The 23,741-nt window shown below is 45.1% G+C and overlaps 1 protein-coding gene across 3 annotated transcripts in view; it reads left to right on the top strand.

Annotated features, from left to right (window-relative positions):
* Positions 1-23,741, top strand: part of SRRD (SRR1 domain containing) — a 646,159-nt gene that overhangs the window by 287,923 nt on the left and 334,495 nt on the right. For 2 of the 3 annotated variants that reach the window (XM_069619374.1, XM_069619375.1), the window contains exon 3: positions 17,633-17,904. The exons of the other annotated variant lie outside the window; for it this stretch is intronic. In XM_069619374.1, coding sequence (XP_069475475.1) covers positions 17,633-17,904 — 272 coding nt within the window. The remainder of the gene's footprint in view (positions 1-17,632; positions 17,905-23,741) is intronic. 3 annotated transcript variants of the gene reach the window in all.

Genomic DNA, 23,741 nt, shown 5'->3' with positions numbered 1-23,741 from the left:
TAGGGCTTGCTCGCATAGGGGGGTGGTTGGAATAAACAACCTAACCTTTTTCAAGGCAAAATATTGATCTTGAAGACCTAAAGAAATTTCAGATGCTGGACCAATGGAGGGTGCTGGTGGCTTTGTGTATTTGTTGTAAAAAAAAAAAAAGTTGAACTGAAAAAAGGAATCTTTTTCCAAAAGTGTTAGGCAAGATTGGATGCAGTACCCTGTGGGAGACTGCACCAACTTTGTCCTCTTGGCAATAGTTAACCCAACCTTTGGTATAAGTTTGTTCTACACGAGTTGGTAGAGTGACTGAGCAGCCAGGCTTATCTCAAGAGGGGTCAATGTAAGCTGTAGGGTGGCAACCTAGAGTTTCACAGTGACACGTTTTCAAATAACACTTACACTCAAGGTTTCTTGATGAAACAATTATGTATTTATTTAACAGTCCATTTGAATAAGCCTTCTTTAGAAGGGAACAAATATGTAACACTTAATTATACTTCAAAATACAAACTCCCAGTTTCAATAAATCAATAGATACCCATTCTGTAAATACCTTCCCTCCCAAGCTCTTCCCTTCTCCACCTCTAACTCCCTCTGGGTCAATCGTTTTTAAAAGAAACGAGCTGGGGGAAGATCTCTGTCTTCGGCTGGGGCCTCCCTCTGGAACAGCCTCCCTGGCACGCTGAAACTTGAGGAGAACCATCTCCGGTTCCAGAAGCACCCCAAGACCACCTTCTTTGCTTCTGCCTTCCCTCCTCCTCTCCCCTGCTGAACTGTTCTGTCTCAGCATTGTGCACCTGGTTACCCTCTGACTTTCAGGCCCAGGTACCTGCTCACCCTCCCAGCCCCCTGCACTGCCACCTGGTAATCCCCTGCACTGGGATCTGTATCTGTAACCCTACAGCCGCCCCCCTTTTTTCTGCACTTATCAAACACAGCCTGTCTGTTGCCTCAAACCTAGCACTTGCCACTTGCTGGCTGCACTACCACTGTTTTTTTCTTTTTATTATTTATTATCTATTTTTATTTCCTTTGCTCCGCACTTTCCAATTTTCCCGTGCACTTTCCCCTTTCCCTCTCCCATGCGATTGCGCGTTCTCAATGTCACTGGGCCTAGTAAGATCGTTGTTTTGTTCTCCCTTGCCTCATCGCGCTCTGTAACACTTGTGTACCAGCGTGATACAAGTTCATGAGGTGGCTGAACACTACTCAGACAGGAATCCTGTCTAGAGAGGGCATCAGCAGTAACATCCCTGCTACTTGGAACGTATGTTACAAAAAAGTCATACTGTGCAAAGATGTAAACGCAACGTTCTTGTCTGCTGTTCCTATACTCAAATCTTTGTAGAGGCAATATGTTCTTATGAGCAGTTCGGAATACCACCGATACCACGTAGCAGTCAGTAGATGTCTCCATTCCAGGCATGCTAGTTTTAGAGCCAATAGTTCTTTAAGACCGAATACCTATGTTTACTAGCGTTCAAGGAACGTGAGAAACAATGCAATTCGGTGTTCTTGTTCATCGGTCTGTAGTTGTAAGAAAACTGCACCCACTGCATCAGGTTCCAACATGAAAGGCAAGGCAGTGTTAAGTTTGCACAACACAGAGACCCGAGTAAAGACATCCTTCAATTGGTGAAATGTGATATCAGCAGCAGGTATCCATCGAAACATTCCTTTTTAGTTCTCTTTATTGAGGAGGCTAGTTATTGGTTGAATTTGTGCAGAAAAGACCTTGATAAACTTAAATCCGAGGAATGCAAAAACGGACTTAAAAAAAAAAACAGCACACAGGGCCAACTATTCAAAACCTTTTTTTTGCACAACACAATTAATGAAATATACTAGCACATATGCGCCCATTCAGGTGACCCTTTTTGCACATCAGGGGGCATTTCTGAGCATTTAAAAGCGCATCCAGAATTTACAAACAGATGCTTTTAAATGTGCAGAAAACAAAGGCAACCCCACGTGTCTGCTTTGAATAGGCAGAGGGGGTGCACTGCATGAGGAGGTCTTTCCTGACCTTGTCATGCAACTTGTATTTTTTAAGTGTGACGCCTTACTTTTTGGTTCTCAAACGGGATAGAAATGTTTTGTTTTGGATTAAATTTTACAATGATAGGCCCCTCATGGGCTAGTCAGGGTGAAATGAGCTGTGAGCCTGTCCAACATTGTTGGGAGAATATTTTCAAGGAGTCTGGCCAGCGCATCATTTGCACTACAGCTCAGCCCCGTTGACATTTTTAGGTCAACTTTGAGAATAAGGTGCCTTGATCATTTCCAAAAGTGGGTTATGTAAAAACAGCATATCCTCTGCTTTATTTTTAGATGCCCAATTTATTGAGGATCTGGCCCGTAATCTACATTTTAAAAAAAATTAAAAATAGTCACAATATGGGGGAATAGAGGCGGATCGATGGGCATGATGGGGAGTGATCGGCCCACTGCTCCCATGCCTGAGGGGGAAGCGGCTGGCCAGAGGTGGAGCATTGGGCCAGAGGTGGAGCAGTGGGCCAGAAAGCAGAGACGTGGCGCGGGTTACATGGGGAAGGGGGGCCCGAAAGCAGAGAGAGAGCGGTTGGCTGGAAAGAGGAAGTGAGATGCAGATTGGAAGGAAGGATAAGGGAAGTGTTCCATAAAATGGGAGAAAAGATCAAAGATGTAGAAGTAGCAAGAAATAATGGACTGTGGACTGCAGGAGGAATTGTGGAGCGTAATGTGCGAGTTAAGAGTATGATTTGGAGACTGGTGGAGTGCGAGTTGTGACTTGGCAGTGTGATAAAGCATGGGAGTATGCACATGGGTGAGAGATTTGGGAATGTAAATTGTGATGAGGAATTGGTGAGTGTAGGAGGTATTGTTGGGAGACCTGTGTGGCCGTTTGGGGGATTAGAGAACATAGAAGGGGAATATTTTCACCATTACCTCTGACAATGATCAATAAAGTTAATAATATTAAAAAGGCATGCGCATTAAATCAAAAATGTCAAGCCAAACAAATACTGGTCTGTCAAGCCAGGTACATCTGCCTATTTCCGGCAATGTGCCGATCTTACACCCTCAATTCATGAAAAAAGTGTAGCAAAAATGCTGCAATAAGTACAATTTTGTGTCGCAAAATTGGTTTTTTTCTTTACACATATTTTCCATTTCATGCCACAATATCCTGGAGAGTGACAGAATGCCATTCACACTTCATATGTGTATAGCACCAACATAACATCTTCTGTCTCTGATGTTTCTGATTTAAACATACATGTAAAACAATGCAACAGTAAAAGGTCTAAAACTTCTATGGACTCCTACTCCCATAAAGCCTCAAGTACTTAGACGAGGTAGAGGAGGAAAGAGGCAATGTGGAATGAAAGGAACATCAAACTCAAGTGCGGACTAGTTGTCATACTAGCAATCAGCTGCGTGAGGCATTTACACCTGATGAACATCTTCAATGGAGGAGAGGAGTGCTGCAGAGTAGGTGAAGCAGGAAGCATGACCAACAGCAGAAGGAGAGACATGGAGACAAGCTGTTCTGGGAGTGAAAGGCGCTTGCAGGTGATCGCCTGGAAGACCACTTTACCAGAGGAGCAGAAGACCAGTGAAAGCACAGCGGGAGAACCACTGAAATGCATACAGCCGCCACATTGCTGCAGAAGGACGCAGTCTTGTGGATCGGCTTCGGTTCCATCCACAAAGAGCTGTGAAGCTGACGCAGGAACCGAACAAGGAACTGCCTGAGCAAAACGGAAGTTGGGGGTCCCGGTATGTGTCAGCAAACATACAAACAATTGAATAGCAATTTTGAATACCGACCAAATAGATTGTAAAGGCAAAGATTGTACAAGTCTCCTTATATGAAATGTAAATTTGCGGAAAATTGGAACAAGCATTGCTACATGTCAAGAGATGCTAGTGAAGAGACTTCAAGAAAGAACTTGAACAAATCATCTTCATATATGAGATCTCAATATGGGGGAAGTTGGAACAAGTAGTACTTGAAGTCAACAGGTATAAACAGTAAAGGAGTGCAAACGAGTCATACTTTAGAAAGGAATTTAAAATTGTAGAACGACCTGGTGAACAAAACACATCAGGCAGTGAACCCTTTTTGGAGAAAGAGACCTGGCAGAAGAGTACACTGAGGATCTCTAAGATCCAGAAGGGGGGAATTCCTGGCAGGGCAGTACAGCAGGTAATCCATAAAACCAATGAAAGAAAGCGATGCAGTGAAAGATACCTGACAGGAGAGTATACCAGGTGATCTAAAGAGTCAATTGTAGAATTGCTTGCCGGGGAGTATACTAGGAAACTATTTTTGGAACAGTAGTTTGAAAGAGACATATTGCCATCCTGTCATTTTGTAAAGCAGTTGTGAAAAATAGACCACCAATTAAACCTAGAGACTTCTTTTGCTATCTTCCAAACAGTGTTGTGGGAGAAGACATTTCTACTGTTTCTGAGGAGGCATTGTTTGGAAAGAGACACTTTTTGACATTCTTAAGAAAGTACTTTATGAAGGAGACATTGCAGATACTCTTAAAACCTAGACTTTAAGAAATACACTGTGGTTATCCCACCTGAGATAATCCAAGTGAAGGGAACCCCTCCTAGATTCAAAAACTATTTATTGAATGTTCATACTTGTTTTCTATACGCTTTTTTTTATTAATTAAAATTCAGAACATTTACCTTACACCTTCTGATTATGTAAGTGTGAGGGTCAGATATAGTTTTGATACATGGACTGTTTACATAATTTTGATGACAAGACACAGAATGATCTTTAGTTTTAGTTTCCTAGGAAGGAAAACTTCCTTTAGGATAGGGACAGAAAAGTCTTTATTCAACCCTTTTAAATTAATAAAATGCCTGATGTTGAAAATATTACAACTTTGTGCCCGCCTCTCATTTCGGACCCCTTACAATACATAAAGGCAAATCAAACCAAGGTATAAATTCAACTAACAGTTTTTTGGCACATTGACTGCATTTGCTTTCCTACAAGGCTAGGCCACTACCCACCCAGAAAACACATCCACTATGACCAGACAATACAGATATCCCATGCACATGGGGATCTGTATGAAGCCTGTCTGCACATGTACAAATGGACCCTCCGGTACAGGCCATGCAGGCGGCTTTCTAGGCACTGCTGTCCCAATGTTGCGGGTTAGGCATGTGATACAATACTCGTAATAGTTCTGAGACATTGTGCCAATCCCAGGAGCCATCCAATCTAGTCATAACTGTACAATCCTAGCGTTTTTACCTGAATGGGCCACTCTGTGTGCTTTATGGACTAAGTAGGGGAGAAGTAGCTTGGTTGCCACCAGGTGGCCCTCTGGGATACGCCACAGGGAATCTCTGCCCAGATTACACTTGTGTTGCATGTAGGGCACCTTTTCACCTTCAGGAGCTTGATCTTGGAGTATTGCCAAACTCACCATGGAAGCTATAGGTGACCGTGGAACTACAACACAAACAAGACATTCATTAGGAGGCAGGGGCCCCTCTCAAGGCTGCTGAAGGAGCTGCACCATTGGCCAAATAGTTTCCATGGGCTGTGAATGGCTCTGAGGGGCCATTCCCTTTACACTAGATGATGGCTACTGATGCGGGGAGTAACAGTGCCTCTAATAATGCTGACACATAATTTCCATTTAGGACTGGTGTACCAGTGGACATTAAATACTCCTGCTGCTTCTACAAACTACTAAAGTCATGGGCTATCATGTGGGCGTACCTGGAATCACTGTAGATCGTGGCTGATCTACCCCGTGCCAGAGTACACGCACTGATGAGGACCCCAAGCTTGGCCACTTGAGTTGACTTAGCCACAGGTAACCAATATGCTTCTTGACAGCATGGGGGATGCATACAGAATACCCTGAAACAAATTGCCCCGTTTCCAGCACCCGAATGCACAAGACGCCCACAAACAGAATCAGCTCAGGATTAAGCAAGGGTGCATCTGAGAAATGCACACAGGGAGACAAAAGTGTTTCTAGAACAACATCACATTTGTGGGGCTCCCTATCCTCCGGGGTAGGTGACCATAAGCAGGGTTTAGAACGGAGCAAAGATTTAGGGTAACATTGGCAGCATAAATGAGCAACTTCTTATAACGTGTAATGTGGGAATTTGACACATGCAGTGTCTTTTCCTTAAGTAACTATGACAATATCGCATGAGGAACAGAAACTGTCACAGGATGGCCTTCTACCAGGGGGTGTTTTCTCCACCAATAGTGCAGCTGCGGCTACAGCTCGCAGACACACTGGAAGTCCTGCAGCTAATCAGTCTAACGCTACACTATAATAAGATACAGGCCGGTGGTGGTCACTGTGCAACTGAGTGAACACACCTTGACCAAACCCCTTGCATTCGTCGCAAAACAAGATAAAGGGCTTTCTGTAATTCGGAAGACCTAAAGCTGAAGCCATTGCCAGTGCTTGCTTAATGGTGAAACGTGCATCTTTGGCTTCCTGACACCATGGCAGGGGTTTGGAGATCAAATCATGTGTGAGGTTCTGAAGGGGCTTAACTATGGACACATAACCCAGGACCCATTTTCTACAGAAGCTTACCATCCCGAGGAACCCTCTAATCTGCTTCTTAGTTTGGGGCTTGGGGACCTTCTGAATTGCTGCAGTTCAATCTTGGGACAAGTGTCTTTCCCGTGCAGAAATGTCATGGCCCACATACTACACCCAGTGCAAACAAAGCTGTACATTTGTCCTTAGATGCCTTGTGACCCTTTTCAGCGAGTGATGTTAACTGAACCAGTGTATTCTCCCCACGTGCTTCCATGGATGGCAAAGCTAGGAGCAAATCTACATATTGCACCAGCATTGACGCTCCTAGAAACTGTACTGAATCCAGATCTTTCTTCAAAATTTGGCAAAACAAGTTGGGGCTCTCCACGTACCCCATTGGAAACCTTATGAACATGCACTGAGTAGATTTATGGGTGAATGTGAAAAGATACAAAGGAAAATGCTGAACACAAATCCAGAATAATAAAATATATCTGGAATACATGACAAAATCGTAGCTGTATTGGGAACAACCGGAAAAGCAGGCAGCACTGCTGCATTAACTGCGCGCAGGGCATGAATAAAACGATAGACCTCTTTACCTGGTTTCTTAGTAGGTAAAATAGGAGTCTTACAGGAGCTGCTGGTCTGGACAATTAGAAGTCTATTACCTTGCTGGAGAAGGGATTCTATCACAGGAACAATACCCTCTTCAGCCTTTTCCGGGAAATGGGATACTGTGGTACGCAGAGCAAGGACTTGGCAGGGTTTGGGGTAAGTTTAACTGGCTTACAATTGGCCATATATCCAGTATCATTTGGGTTTACCATGATTTGATGGGGACCTGTTCTAACAGCCCCTGTTGCAGTCCAAATGGGTTATCTTCTGTAATATGGCTAGCACCTCGTGCTCCTTGTGAGCCGGAATGTCAATATATGCACCATCCGGGGAACAGTAAATAGAGCAGCTCAGTTTACATAAAATGTCTAACCTAAAAGAAGTCACAGGTGCTCAACAAAAAAAGCATGTTGGTCAGAAATGGGACCAATCGTAACCTTAAGAGGAGTGGGCGCAGGGTGAGGTATTGGAGTCCCACCGGTTTAACTAATTCATGCATCATTCTTGTAAAATCAGAAGCTTTTAAAGAGGAGTGTGATGCTCCTGTGTCAACCAGACATAACATTTTCTGACCTGTCCCACTAAAGTCAACATACAGGGCAGAAGGATCAATCGAAATAAGTGGTCCAACAAGTTCAGGGACTCCTTGGCAGTCCTAAACATCAGTTGGTAGCACTGACAGTGGAGACGGGAACCTTGCCATCTCCCTTGGCTCGGTTGGCTGCCCACCTCAACCGTCATACTGAGGCTGATGTGTACACTCGACTTCCAGTGCCTGAACTCTTTAAAATAGTTGCATTGGTCACTATACGTGTTGGTGTAATATCTTTCAGGCGTTTGTCCTTGCTCAAACGACTGAGGCGCTCCTTTCCCTCTGCCGCATGCCCATCCTTGCCAACCCAGATCAGGGTGAACCTCCCCTTCCCTGGGGAGGTTGCAAACTCTCCATTTGCAGTGGCATTAACTTGGCTTCAGTAGTTTCTTTTTGTCTGTCAATCTTCCCATGAAAATGCGGTGCAGCCAACAAAACCTCCACTTTTCTCTTTCCATCCCAACAGCGTTGTACCCACAATCCCAGAATACTGTTCAAAACATCTCTTCAGATGTTCAAAATATTCTGCTGGATTTTCTCCCCTCGCTTGCTTTAATGTATTCATCTTTGACATCGGTCTTTCAAGGACAAATTTGAATAAAGTTTGCACCAGCCTATCAGTAAATGCTTTCATATCTCCAGCGGTTGGCGGTTCTTCAGCTGGCCAATTTGTGCATACTTTAAGCAACGTGAATGTATCTGTGGGGAGCACTGTTCTTAACAAGTGATTCAGATCAACACAAGTGGTGCAATAACAGACAATAATGACCTGCAATTCCTCATGAAACTTAACAGGTCATCTCTTGTCTTTGGAAATATTTGGAATCTTTGAACAATCTTTGAACAATGTTATCAATGTTAAGCAAATCAGTAGCACTCCATGGGGCACGTACCATCACTAGGGTATCTCAACCTCCCAAGAGTTGTCTGCGCGAAAGTATACCGGCAGTGGTATAAAGCGTTGTGTTTGGAAACCCTTCAAAAGTGCCTGAGGACGGTGAAAACAGGCTAGTGATCTGAGCCTGTATTTTAGGCGTGAACGGGTGTTGTGAGAAACCTGAAGGTGTCTCACCCGCTAGTCCCCGGGGATCTGTCATCCAGGTGGCCAGGACACAGCCATTGCTTTTGGATCCAGTTTCTGGGGGTGGACTAGTGCACCAGGATCACCTGAATGAGATGTCCTCTGTGGTGAGTGGAAGTGGGACCCCAACGGGTGAGATGCAGTATCCCCCTTTCTATAACAACTTTTCTCCAACCTATTACATAGGATGTTCAAACACTCTACCCCGCCCCCTTTTCCGACACAAATAATTGTGCACACAACTAAAGACGATGGACAAACACCAAAGACGGCTACCTGACTTGTCCCAACACAAGGGTCAAGCGAAGTCCCGCAGTTGACCAGCATCGTACACACCTGACAGCCCTTTCCCTTCCACACAGGTATAAAAGATGGAGCACAAAAGCACAAGACGAGCAAGGCAGACCACACGACGAGAGGATAGCACAGAGGTTCAAGAGGAGAAGAAAGACGGCACAAACCGAGAGTGACGAGGAGAGAAGCAATCTTGCCCTTTCCAGCCAAAGCCTGTGAAACCTAAGCAGAAGGAACCTTAAAACCGCGAACAATAGCCAGTGTGTGTTGCAGCAGGTGTCAACGGTACACAAGGCACTCCTCCGCTGATGTGCAAGCAGGGGAGAGACGCTGGTCTCCATGGTACCAACCCTGACTCCAAAGAGAAGAAAAGCGATTCATCACAGCAGGTGAGTCGAGGGGAGAACTGATAAGAAACCGAACTGTGTTGAACTATAGTAGGAAATGACTAATTGAACTGTGAAAATACAAAGAACTATTGATACTAAGAAGGGGTAAACCAGCAGCAGAGGGTTCCGGCACCACGTGGGTGCTCACTCAAACGCGGTGCGATTACCCGATTGTTGAAACTACAAAAACCAGAAGGCCTTGGGAAAGGCGAGAAGGGGGTCAAAGTGGTCATACAGGGGTCTTGAAAAATCCTCAGTACACTCGAAAGTAGTTGACAGACAGATGATTGTGAAGCTAAGGGAAGTGAATGCTGCATCATAAAAGTCGAATGAGAAGATGTGCAATTGAGAAAATTGGCAAGAGTGAACCCGAAAGAGGGATGCCAATAAAAGGGGGCAAAGTCTAACGTCCCGAAATGCAGTGTTTTGACAAGAGTGAACCCGGCAGAGGGATGTCCACAGTGAACTGTTTAAAAGACATTAAGATTTGTGAATGCCTGAGATGATGTTTTGAGAAGACAAATCTACAAAGGGGGTCTGAACCCGAATGAGGGGATCCAAGGGGTGAACAACCTTCGCCCAAAGATTTGTGAATGCCAAAGGGGTCTGCGCCCGAACCAGGGGGATCCAAAGGATAAATAGCCATCACCTGAAGATTTGTGAATATCAGAAGGGCCTGAGCCCGAATGAGGGGGATTCAGGGGTGGAAAAGATATCACCCAAACGGGCAAGCAGAAAGGAACTTTGAACTTTTGTTTATTATTTTGAAACGCATCAGGTCCTCGGAGGCAAGAGACTTTTTGTAGGAAAGTGACTTAACCACTGAAGGCCTTGATCACTGAGAGTGGAACTGTCAGCTCGTGCTGGGAAAGCTTGAGCGTGTGCTGTGCTCCAGAATCCTACCTTGTCCCCAAAACGTGGGGATTCCAACTACCGCCTCTTGACATATTCTTTGTGAACACTTCCTTCTTTCTTATGAACATTGTCCCACACTTTTGTATGTAGAGTAAGGATTTGGCAATAGGTTTCTTAGGATAGGCCCTTTTATTTGACACGACACCACAAGGTCTGCCTTATTAATATTTGATGGTCGAAGCTTGCTCCCATCTTAGATTTAGGCCTAGGTTAGGCATTTTTCCAACCTATTTTGACAGTTTAATAAATATCCTTCAACTGTGATCACTTGTGTCTGTCTTTACTGTTGCCACCATGAGTTCCTTACACAACACAAGGGTCAGGCAGAGTTCGGCAATTAGACACACCTGACTTCATCACACTTCGCCCACACAGATAAAAGTCGGAGCACGAAAGCATACTCTGAGCAAGGCACAACACCTGAGGAAGTAGCAGTTCTGAGATGGCGGTTTAACTTGAGGAAGAAGACGGCAAGACCAGAAAGGGTTGCAAGGAGGGGATTTCCCTTGGCCTTTTCATCGAGAGAGAGAAACCGTTACATTCAAGAATCCTCAAAGATAAAAAACACAAGACCGGGAACTAACGCTGAAGAAAGGTGCATTATGTGTCAAAGGTACACAGGGCTCACCCGCATCGAAAGCCGTCCTGCAACAAAGCCGCTCCAGTAAAGTCAGCACAGCCGGTGAGTCGGGGGAGTCTGATAGCAGACCGGACTACACCCAAGGTCAGAAGCAGAAACGTGTACGAAGAAATCTGTAAAGAAAAAGCATAAACCACATATGATAAGCAAGGCAAATGTAAATTGATTATCTAAGGAGTGGGTGCTCATTCGAAAGTCTCTGCTAGGTATCTACCTGAGAATGCAAATTGTGTTTTGAACTTTTATGAGAAAGGCAAGTGCGATCCTGACTGAGGGATACCAAAATTGTGACGTATAAAGTCAAAGGGGTTCTGCAACGGGCCAAGCCAAATCCCTTGCACATTCAAAAGTCTTTGATGGCAGAAGTGAAGCTGAGATTGGTCTGAGCCCGGCTGACGGAGACTAATCGCCCAAGGGGGATCTGAGCCTGGCTGAGGGGGATTCAAGGGTAAAGAGTGAATTGCCCTATTGTAAAGGAACTTTTCATTTGAATACTTGTGAAGGAACTTTTTTTCATTTGTTTGATACATCAGGCCCTCTGAGTCGGGAGACTTTTGATTACCTACGACTTGGACATAGGAGGCCCTCATATTGATATTTGAACTGTGTCCTTGTGCCGAAGAAGCCCAAGAGTGTGCTATGCTCGAGTGAACCACCTTGTCCCATGGTGAAAACGAGGGGAAGGGAGACCCACGGTCTAAACATCCTGACCAATTCTTTATTTTTCTTGAACATTATGCCTCACTATTTGTAAATTAGTGGTAAGGCCTGGCAATGGTTTTTTAGTATAGGTCCTTTTACTTTGACAAGACACCACTAGGACTGCGTTATTATTATTTGATGGTTGTAGCTTGCTGCCATCTTATATTTCGCTTTAGATAGGCGTTTATCACACCCTTGTTAAAAGTTAAATAAACACCTGTGAACTGTGGTCACTTGTGTCTGTCTTGCTTCCGATACCATGCCTTCCTTAAATGCGGTGTTAGAAGTGGGATGTGACTAAATTGAAACCAATTGGGGAACCCTACAATTCCAGAAGCTTAGTAATAGAGATTCCAATCCCTCTGTTGCCACGAAAGAGTCAATAGGCTTCGATATCTGTAGCAGTAGAGAGGCTACTATCCCTCTTGGGAAAAGAGGAATGATTCCCAAAGACTTTGTTTTGATACCCCCCTGCTGGGTTTTATAGAAGATTGGCCCCAAAATCTGGCATGACCCGGAAGTTCAGTATAGACGTCTTAGCGGTCATCATCGATCCTGACTTCCGAGCAGACATAAAGGTTCTCACGGCGAGATCCCATTTGAGATACATCGTGGAGACCAAATTGCCCAAGGGATTCTTTATTTCCCCATTTCAGAGAAGGCAAACCAGAAGAAACTGAGAGAGGTACCTTAAGCTTTGGGGAAGCTGATGAACACTTGGGCACTGAGGAGAAAAAGGGCAAAGAGCCTACCATCTATCCCAACCTAGACTTCACCCAGAGAAATGACCCAGCCCTCGCAGAGACCTTTTTCCAAGCCATTCCCAAGGGAGAAAATGAAGAGAAGGGAAGCCCCTTCTTTTTTGTAAAGCAAGGATTGCTGTACCGAAAAGAAACATCTACCGAAGGCTTTAGAAAAACCCATGTGATAATCCCAACATCCCACTGAAAGATTGTACTTGAGATTGCGCATTCCCATCTCACCGGGGGACATTTAGGACCATCCAAAACTCAGACACACATCAGCCACCACATACCCGACTGCCGCGAGCGGTGCTCCTCTGCTGGGGCGCTGAACCTGATCGGGTCTCATGTCGTTGAGGAGCCAATTATGAGACTTTTAAACTTGGTTTCACGTCTGCCCTCCAGAGACACGTGCACAACTCTTCAACTTGGCTCTGCGTCGGTCTTCCGAGCATCTTTTCCCTCAGTCTTGCAGCTCGGTCTGTTTGGAGTCGCTTATGCAACATTCCAGCTGAGCTCCACATCAACCTTCCGAGGATCTTCCCACTCACAGCTTCTCGGGGCTCCTCCGGCAGGCCGTCTGATTTGTCTCGCTGCACTTTCCTGGTGCACCTCACGGTCCTGCCTACCTAAACGGGCGTTATTCCTCTCCCACCGGCCGCACTTCCTTTGGCCTCTTTCAGTCAAACTCATTGGGCCTGTTGAGAGACTTTTTTGATTGGTTGTTCCAGGGACGTGCCTCCAGGAGACTGATTAACTCATCCCTCCTTAGTTGTCGCAGGAGATTGGGCAGAGGTAAGATCAGAAGCCAAGTCAGCCATTAGTAAAGGGTGTATGTATAGCGTTATTATAAAACCTAGCCCCTACATGGCCTAGAAAGGTGGTTGTAACACGGTGGGGGGACAGGGACTTATATCCCTATCAGGGCCTCTGTCCTGTGAGGGGTCAGAAATGAGACAGGCACAAAGTTTTCAATGTTTTCTAATGTTTTCAATATTGGACATTTTATTAAAATTAAAGGGTTCAGAAAAAGGCCTTTCTATCCCTATCCAAATGAGATTCCCTACCTATGAAATCAAAACAGTCTGTGTCTCGTCGTCCAACTTAAGCAAAGACTCTCCTTGTGTCCAAAACTATCTGATCCCCTCACTAAAAATGAACAACACAATGTGCGAGGTAAATGCCTCAGTTTTAAACTTAGAACAATAAGTGCAAAAACAAAGTATATAAATGCAACAGAACAATCCTTGAATCTAGGAGATAGTTCACTTCATCTGAATTGTTTCAGGTATACAATGTTTAGTTGAAACAACAGTTCGTTAGGAGTGGTAGAAATGTCTCTTTCATAGAACACCTCCTTAAAATGAAAATGTCTCTTCCAAACAAATGATGTTTCAAGGATGGTTAAGTATCTCTTGTCATCTTGGGCAAGGATGTTTTTAGCACTTTCTCAGGGATGATGAAAACATTATCCCCTCCAAACGTTGATTCCAGAGGGCAGTGGAAATGCACTACTTTCTCAAGCATGTCAGAGTATCTTCTTAAAGCAATTTATTATTTTTGTAAGGAGTCACGGGAAAAAAGTCTCTTCTACTCAGCAATTTATTGATGAGGGTTTCCTGGTATACTCCCCTGTCAGGAATTTGTTTTGCTATGTCTTTTCTTCTTTTACATATTTTGGCTGGATTACCTGCTGTACTCCCTTGCCAGGTATCCACCTCTCTGGGCTTGAACATCCCTGGTATAAGCTCCTGCCAGGTATCTCTTCCCCCCAAGACTCGCTGCCTGATGAAACACTTCCACCAGGTCTTCTTAGACTGCTTCCCCTTCTGGGTTTGATTAACCTCATGTGTACTCTCCTACCAGCTAGCTCTCCCAAAAGGTTCTCTGGGTTTGGAAGGTGCCCTGGTGTACTCTCTTGCCAGGTAATTATTTATTATGCATTTGTAAGGTGCTTATATATCAAGTAAATTGTGTTTCAAAGTGGCCGATTGTGTTTCAAAGCGCCCATAGGTATCTTCCTCTTCTTCCACAAAGGCTCACTGCCTGATGCAACACCTTCACCAGGTCTTCTCACAATTTTTCAATTCTCTTTTTCTTTCTCGAGTTTAACAGTTTTTGTTCTTCACTGTTTTTTATACTCCACTGGCTTCAGTTATTACCTGTTCCAATGTCGCCCACACTAGCATCCCTTATACGGAGGTTTGTTCAAGTTTTGCTCTTCAACTTCATTAATACTGTTCATTGGCTTGTGACAATGCTTGTTCCAATCTTCCACATATCGACTTTTCAATTACTTCAATAGTAATATTTATTTGCTTTTCGTGATGTGTTTTACCACTTTTCCCATATTGGCATCCCTCATGGAGACTTGCGTAAATGTAATCTTTCAATGTTACTTGGTGGACATTCAAAACATCTTGGCAATTGCTGGTACTCCTGTCGGTACGCCCCGGGCATCCCAACACTCCATGGCAGACTCACCAGTGTCTCTTGGCGACCTTTGGAGGTACTGCTGCCGCAATGTTCGAACACAGGAAGCGTTCCATGCCGTTCAGATAGCTCTTCAGTCTTCTCGCTGGCCTCTCTCTCACTTGCCGGTGGAATGATGGCTTTGCAGCGTGCGCGCGCTCCCCCCGCCTTCTCCTCATTGCCGGCTCCTTCGCGGTCCTGGTTCTGCTTCTGCTATGCCGCTTCCAGTCTCTTTACTCTGGTAGGAAGCGCCTGCCTCCTTCAGCGTAGCCTGCCCGAGCGTGTCTGTTTCCGGTTCTGCTTCCCGTTGCGCCCGCTCTGTATTTCCCCTCGCCTTCTGTTCCGTTTGGCTCCAAAAGCACACACTTTTTAAACATCCCGCACAGCTGACTTTTATCCCAACAACTTGTCTGCACATTCAGATTGTTGTGCTTCTTGCTCCACATTAACTCATTTCTCCTCTTCCTTGTCACAGTACTATAGATTTTCTGGGACTTGGAGTCCATTGGAGATTGAGGCTTTGTGAAATTGCAATGCTTTGGATTTACTTTCAGGTCAAGATGGTGAGACCTAGAGGGCGTTATGTGAGCACCACGTGTACATAAAGGGTGAATGTTATCCTGCCTAGAGTACCTAGCAAAAAAAGGTCTTTGAGTTTTATTAGAATGATTGGTATACCGACAATATGCCATCAAGAAATCGGGGATTATAAGATCGTCTTCATATGGGAGAGGACCATACCTCGTCTCTCCTGAAGGGTTCCCCACTTCTCCCTGACAGCCATCTTCTCCCATGTGATCCTCCCTCATAAAACCACCCCCAGCGTCAGGATCAGGTAGCGGCTGCGGTCCCCTGGGCACATGGTAGGAGATTTTAGGCTGGGGATCAGTGATGACTCCACAGGATTCATACAATGCCCAAAGGGAGAGTCACCTCCAGAGGGATCCCGCTTACCCTGTCCCCTATGGGTTAAGTGTAGCTGGCTCGCCTCCCTAGTCCCGACGGGGGTGATGCCCCTTTGGGGAGAAGAGGCTATCTCCCTGTAAGTGTGCAGTTCTGTGATTTTTTGATGCTACACATGCTAGCCTCCGTCAAGGCTAATATTAGTCTCCTTTCCTACAACCTAGGACACCTCTATGGTGGAGGCTGCTGTCGCTAGTTGGCATAGACTTTGCAGGATTACCCACTTAATAACAAAGACTCGGAGCAAGATGGATCATGTTGACATGACAAGTGACTTCACCAGGCTATCCTCTTGCTAGTCTGTCTCATCAGGCTTCTCCCAAAATCATGTTTCAGATCCTTTGCAGGGTAAAGGGTGTCCCCCAGCAATGCTTCTATTTTGGTCCCCACCTCAGAAATACCTCTTTGAAATTTGCTGAGGAAGCAGGGAAGGCTTAGCCCCACACTGATTGGGTAGACCACCAAACCAGGAAGGTATTCGTTTTGTTGGAACTATCCGATGTGGACAGCCCAACAGTGATTAAAAAACGTTGAAGAGCTTTGACGTGCCACCAATCACTGCAGAGCAAAGACCTATCAAGAAACCCATGGTCTTCCCAAGACAAGAATCTGTGCTGTGTTCATCGTGTTTTGCTTCAACAATGAACCATGCTCAACTGAAAGCATTCCTAACATAGCAAGCCCATTATCCGATGTACTGTATGACCTGCCGAGCCTGTATTTATTTTATGTGCTTTTCCATATTCAATGTGATCAGATACTGTGTGAATAAAGGTATGGTTTAAAATTACACCAGGCGCATACTTTCTTTGGTACAGAGTAACACACAAACTCTGTCTGTTTCTAAAGACTACTTAGTGAAGCAAGGAAAGGTTTTGATGTTCAGCGAATTTCCTCCATTCAGTGTGTCTGCTTTGGAAGATTATAAAAAAGAAACGATTCAGTGAGATACTTTGGTTACCTGGTCCAGAGAGACTGAAAGGGGTTGTTTAACAAACATTAAAAAGACACACAGCTTTAAAAGGAATAGAGCCCTTGACGACCGGACAGCGCATCCAGTTTAAATGATTGCAGCTAAATGCAGCATGTGCTTGCCATGTCAAGAGTTTAATTAGTCGGGAATCAATCATTTGCTGATATGTATGGCACTAACTCGAAATGAAATGGGATAGCACAGGAGCACAGTTTCAATACAGAAAACATTTGGAAGTAAATCCATTATGTCTTTTTGTTACAAAGCTCTTCTACTGTTGTATATACAGCAGAACAGTAGCAAAGTCAACACATGCACTAAAGATAGCCAAGGCTGACCACTGGGTAGATCATAACCTTCTTCTAAAAGCATGATCGGCAATCACAGTACCTGCCATCTTACTAGAGATGTATCAAATGTATTGCAAAAGAAGACCTTTATCCATCCACCTTCTAGTTGTTGATAGTTTGTCGGTCCTTTTCATACATTTGCTTCAGAACATAATAAAAAAAAAACACCCCCTTCACCCTTCTGAATCTAAATTGTATAAAAAGAGGCACTTATCCCATATTGTGTACTCACTCATGGCCATCCATTAAACCTAAACCTCCTGACTGCTCTTTACATAACATTGTTAATAAGAACCCAGTTTTCTGATATGCAAATGAACTCGTCCTGATAAATGGGTTTTTAATCAGTGGTATGTATTGCTTTACTTTACAGATACCATCCAAGAATGTTTTATTAAGTGTCTTAAGCAAGTGAAACAAAATCCAGCCAATGCCACAGATGAAACCTGTGTAACGGAACGCCAGTGCAACCTGCCTGAACCTGGACTTCAACACGTTGCTCAAAACGATTCTAATAAACAAGTAGATCACTTTTGGGAAGGCCAAAATCCCAGTTGTGTATGCTATGGAGTTGGGCAGTTCTCCGCCTGTGTTATCTCGCGTTACCAACTGGGATTCTTGCTCCTGATGTTAGAAAAATTACAGGTAAGATAGTGCTTGCTGTGTTTTTTGATTAAATTATTTAAATGATCAAAGTCCACATTTCTCTGCAAGTCATTAGTAGAGTGCCCACATTTTAATAATGGATCTAAAGGACCATTTAGGGTGGATCTTAAGGACCATTTAGGGTGAACCTGAAGGACCAGTTAGGGTGACCTAAAGTACCCACTTCTGCCTTCAGTCTTCCGGTGTTGTCACCCTCATCCTGGAGAGCTCCTTTGATAGGAACTGCCCTTACCTCTTTCCTAGAAGTAGGTCTGTGGCTGGAAGGCTTGCACTATAGAAGCACACGGTTTGCAAGTGGATCTCTTATTTATTGAGCATTTGTTAGGCGCATATACCACAGAATGGTGTTTCGAGGCGACACAAGAGTAAGTGGGGCGGGAATAGGGGAGTTAATAACAGTAGCAAAAACAGTAAATATACAATCGTGGTCCTACTAGGCCTTGTGACATTCGGACATGCAAGTGCAGTGGAGAGAGGCGAGAGAGCTAGGGAAGGGAGGCAGGGTGGTAGAGGGTGCAGGGTAAGGATAAGTGCTTGTGCCATCCCAGGAGGGAAGTGCCAAGGGGAGCCAGGAAGGAGGCCACTGGCAAAGTGCTCGTGTGGCGAATCCCATGGGTGGGATGCACAACCACCAAGCATGGGGGCCAGCAAAGACAGTGCTCGGGGGGGGTGGGGTGCTGGTGTTGAATGGGTAGAGGGCCTGGTAACCTGTGGGATACACGAAGGACCAGGCCGTTCGTCTTGGCGGCAGTGAGTTGATTAGCAAATAAGGGAAAGGGGTAGAGAAAAGAAGAGTTTTGACAAGTTTCCCGAACTAAGGTCTGGCTTGGGTTTGAGAGGGGCAGGGAAGCTGTTCCAAAGAAAGGCACCAGCTGAGGAGAGAGACCTGTCCCAAACTCTTTGTTTGGGGAAGCGTTTGACAAGCAGAGAGTTGAAGTTAGAGGAGCGGAGAGCGAGGTGTTTAGGGAGGGACATTTGGAGATGGTGTAGTCCCAGGCCGCAGAGGGTCTTGGATTTGATCCTTGCTGCCACCAGGAGCCAGTGGAGAGATTTTAGGGCTGGAGAGATACGGTGCCTGGGCTTGAGGTCAAGGATAAGTCTTGCAGCCCTATTCTCAATTCACTGAACGGGGCGTAAAGAGGCAAGGGGGAGACTGCATCTTTCTAGAGAGTATTTTTCTTTGTTTCCTCTTTTGCACCTTCCATCATCCTGGATCAGTTTGGGGTGATCTATGTTCCCCAGTATTGCTCTACTTTTGCTAAACCTACTTGAGCAGGTGGGGAGGGTTGGCATGGGCATGGGGAGAGCAACAAAAAAAACAGGTTGAAATCAGATCGACCGAAGGTGCACAAATAAAATGCAGACTTTCAAATGAAAGACTTACAAAATACATAGAACTCTTTCAGTCATAGGAGGGTCTGTGGAGCCCAGATCACTGAAGAGAGATGACTCTGAAGCAGGACCGCCACACACGTCTGCCATAAACTGAGATCATGTTGGCACTGTGCAACCAAATGCATAGTCACTGCTATGCTGAGTGCAGAGCAGAGTGGTGTGCAACCTACTACAAATCACATGAGCAGAGAAATGACCAATATGTTCTGGAAGGAAGATCACATGGAAAAACGCCAATCCCAGAGTCACTTAATCCTCTAAGTGGGTGCAGAAGTTATGAGTGCTTCTGTGACGAAGCAGAGGGGAGAGGTGACGAGACCTAGTGAATCGCCACAGAAGTAGTCTTTATTCTTGAGACAATTAGAGGACCTAAGGGGAACTGCAAGCACTGGAGGGGCTGTGGTGCAGGAACAGGAGCCGTCTAGTTCAAATTTTGAAGCTAGGGGCAATGGTGTGGAAAAAGCTGCGGAGGAAAGGGGTACTTATGACCCGACAACCACAAAGTCGAATCAACCTTCCCTTAAGTCAATCTGGAAGCACCCTACTCTTTCCCCAGCAATCCTGGTTTCCAAAAAAAGGTTTTTCTACTGGAGATCAGACAGCAACCTTGCAGGAGTCCATTAGAAGACGCGTCGGATAGTCGAGCATCAAACTCTCGGACAAATGGTGGTGCTGCGGTAAATCCCTATTCACGCAGCCCAGAACGAAGGAAAGGTAACCACGCAAAGCGAGAGGGCCACTCGCAACATCCCCAGGGGGACACATAAGGAGGTCAATGGTTCAAATGACGAAGGACAGACAAAGACTAACTCCAGAAACCTCGTGGACTCTTCCGAAAACCAACGGCTGGAGAAACCTTTAACAGACGAGGATCTCTTAATGGACCTGGCGGCGTCCCAAATGGAGTATCAGGCTTCTAGTAAGGGGCAAGTGGACACTAACTTAATTGCTATCCTTACTTTAACACTTGTTACTTATTTAAATTGCATGAGTCCCTAAATGATCAAATTAGGGACCAAGCAACATTGTTTGTAATGATCAATTCCAATCTGGTGTTCCTAGATTTTTACAGCCATACAGTCCAATCTGGCAAAACCACGGAACACATAACCGAGATCTTGCACAGCATCATAGACCTGGTCATTCAGAACAAAATCAAGAGACTGGCTGACTTGGACAAGCAGCGGGACGCCGTATTAGCAGCTGAAGTGATTACAGGTACTATGAGGGACCTGGTAACGCTGGTGAGGGAGAAATTGAATACTCAAGGTACAAGAACCCACAAGGCCCAAAAAGAGAAGGGGCCAACGACCAATGAAGTCCCAGAGGTGGGAGTAGCTACAGTGCCATTGGGCTTGGACACTGCACCTCAGGAGGGAGATAAGGATTCCACATAAGGATTCCTCCATACCGATACAATTACTATCTGACCCTAAAAACATCACACTGGTGCAGATGGCACTTACCAAAGCCACTTGTTTAAGTGAGCCGCAGAGGAAATATGAGATTTTCTCTAAATTCGGCTCAGAGGCCAACAAGGGACTATCCCCACAAACGAAAATAACACTTTAAAAAGGGGTACTTAAGTTACACAAAATGCAGAAACCCCTTTGCAAAAGGGGACAGTCTAATGATGCTGATGGGACCAGACTTACCATTAGAAATGTCACGGCACCCAGTAGAGGCGGTACTCTGAAGCAAGTTGGAGGCCCAGACTAAGGCTCTCACGAACATTCTAACGATATAACACTCCCAGGAGCTCGGGATCTTATCCACCCCAACCGGCAGTACCCGCCAGACCACAGTAATGCTGAAGACGAGATGGAAGACCTGGTGAACCTCTCGGCATACACCTCACAGAAAGCGAAGCAAGCAGCATGAACGAAGATACTTGCAGATTCACCATGACTCATAAGGACGAAGCCTTTGATGCTGTAATAGAGGAGGAGAGCTCAGCGGAAGAAGGAGAACCATTCCTGTAGGATGCCACTATGAGGGGCAAAGCTAAAAGGAAAATCATCGGCATCACAAGGGAAAAAAAAGCAGGCGTTTGTTGTCCGGTTCGGAAGAAAAAGTTGACGAACCAACATCTCCTTTCATCCCGATTAAGAGCTCAAGGCCTGCAAGAGCTTTGTTTTGTTCATTTCAAATATTAGACCAAAAAAGGAACATCATCAACTGTTCCCTTGGAAAATTGGGCAGACTCGCCTTAGGAAGGATGGTAGAGGGCAGAGAACCCAGGGCGAACTCATTAAGGACTGCACTGTTCATCATCTGCTCCTTCAAAGAATCATGCTGTTCAACAAAAATCTGATTTTAAATAGGGCGAATCCATTACGCCTTTTGCACTGCATACAACCTTTAAAAGGCCTAAAATCCTCTGACATTTACTTGATTGAGTTCCCAGGGGAGGAAAGACTCGACAAAGTTGTCCTGTATGTATCTACACTACAGAATAAAAATCTCCTAATGCGAGAGTGAAGGAGACTATTGCCTCTGGGATTCACTCTCTCAAATTATGATGTGGGGGTTGACACGCCTAAATCCAACATTGAGATCTGCGATGATAACAGAGAGAAAATAGCGAACAAGCGCAGCACGGCTTACTCAACGGGCGATGTCCACAATTCTCCCGATTACGGAGAACAGATGCATCAAGCCCAGCGGGCCCAGAGAGGCAATTTTCAAATTACAGTCGATAACAGTCAGCCCTCAAGACGCACACTGCAGAGCAGGGACAACTCAAGAACAGGTACTCAAGAATACTCCTGGGCCTGACTCGCAGGGGCATTGGCAGTCGAAGATCAATCTGCATAGCTGCCACCTGGTGCTGCTGATATTTCCTTGGAAGAACCGGGTAAGGACATTTCCTTACTCTCCTGGAAAACACAAGGCTTTTCCCACTTATTTATAGGGTGTGAGCTGAATTTTGGAGATCACGACATTGTGTGTCTCCGGGAGACAAGGCTTCGAGATAAACCATTACTGGATGACTTCACTGTTTTCATAAACCGTGTAACCAAGCGATCCACTGGTCGCCCCATGGCAGGTCTGCTTATGGCATTGAAAAACACCTTGGCGACAATAGTCATCATGGAAAGTGCCCATCCCCCTTGATTCAAGCCCTCCTAATTACTAAAAGGGCAACTGAAGAAGGGTCTGAGCGACCCCTCCTCATTTTAAATCTACACTGGAACACCCCATCTCCTGCTGCAGAGGGGTTTGCAAACTCTGTTTCGAGTATAATTGAAGTGGTAATGGGGACTTGGATGAGTTTAGACATTTTGATCTGCAGGGATTTAAATATTCACTGTTTTGATGGCAAAGCTAATCTCATATTGGATTGCACCGATTTGTCTTCGCCCCAAGAAATCAGGGGTATGACCTGGAGGGGCGACTCGGAGGACGGGAACATCTATATGGCCAATGGCCAGACGAAAGGAGATATCCCTGCGTCTTATACTTGGAGGAGAGGGAAGGACAAAAAAAACCTGGACTACATATTCGCCTCCGAGAACATGCTGTTTAGCTTGACCTCTATGCAAGTGAGGATGTCTACTGCGAGTGACCACAGAATGTATGTGTCACTTTCAAGGGATGGAGGAGGTCCGAGCCAACGAAGCCACAATACAACCGAACTGTGAATCAAGGATGCAACAGGCTCCAAATATCCAAGCCCAGAACTTGTCAACAAGTGACCCTAAACAACAGCCAATGAAAGTCAGTTAAACATTATGTTTAAAGAAGGGGGGGGTGAATGGTCTTCACCCCACTTTTGCAAAGCAACATACTTTTGACATGGAGGTACTCCTCAAGAAGAAACAATTGAAAAGGCTGATAAAAGGGTGCCTAAATAGTGAATCCAATAATACAAAGGCTGTGAAAAAGTTAACCCAGCAGTACAAAAATTGGCTAAAAGGACAAAAGTGTCTAATGCACCAACGTGACGAGAACTAATGCTGAACATCGTATCGGCTAAGAATACATCAGAAATGTGGAGACTGTTCAATAACCTAACTGATCCGCAGGGCTCTGTCATTACGAACATCAGAGGGTGCATGGATAAAACATTTCAGCGTTCTCTTTAGAGCAAAGACAGATCACTTAATTATTGAAACAGGAAAGGAGGCGGGCTATTTTCAACGGACAGGGAAGAAATAGAGAAGTTAATAAAATCTGCAAACAACTCCAGGGCGGCATGCCCGGACGGAATGTCTAACATTACACTGAAAAAAGACCCCAAAAAATGGTCTCACATTCTGCATTCCTGCTTTGCTGAAATCAAGAGAGCGGGGGAGATTCCGGTCTCGTGGTGCTTATCCATTGTTGCTATATTCAAGAAGGGCGATAGGTCGGATCCTGCAAACTACAGCCCTATCGCCCTCTTAGATGTGTCGGGCAATATATTCAGAGCCTTACTG

The sequence above is a fragment of the Ambystoma mexicanum genome, chromosome 10 (genome assembly GCF_040938575.1).
Source record: "Ambystoma mexicanum isolate Mex_15411 chromosome 10, UKY_AmexF1_1, whole genome shotgun sequence".
Taxonomy (NCBI): Eukaryota; Metazoa; Chordata; class Amphibia; order Caudata; family Ambystomatidae; genus Ambystoma; species Ambystoma mexicanum.
This window is presented reverse-complemented; position numbering and strand designations above follow the sequence as displayed.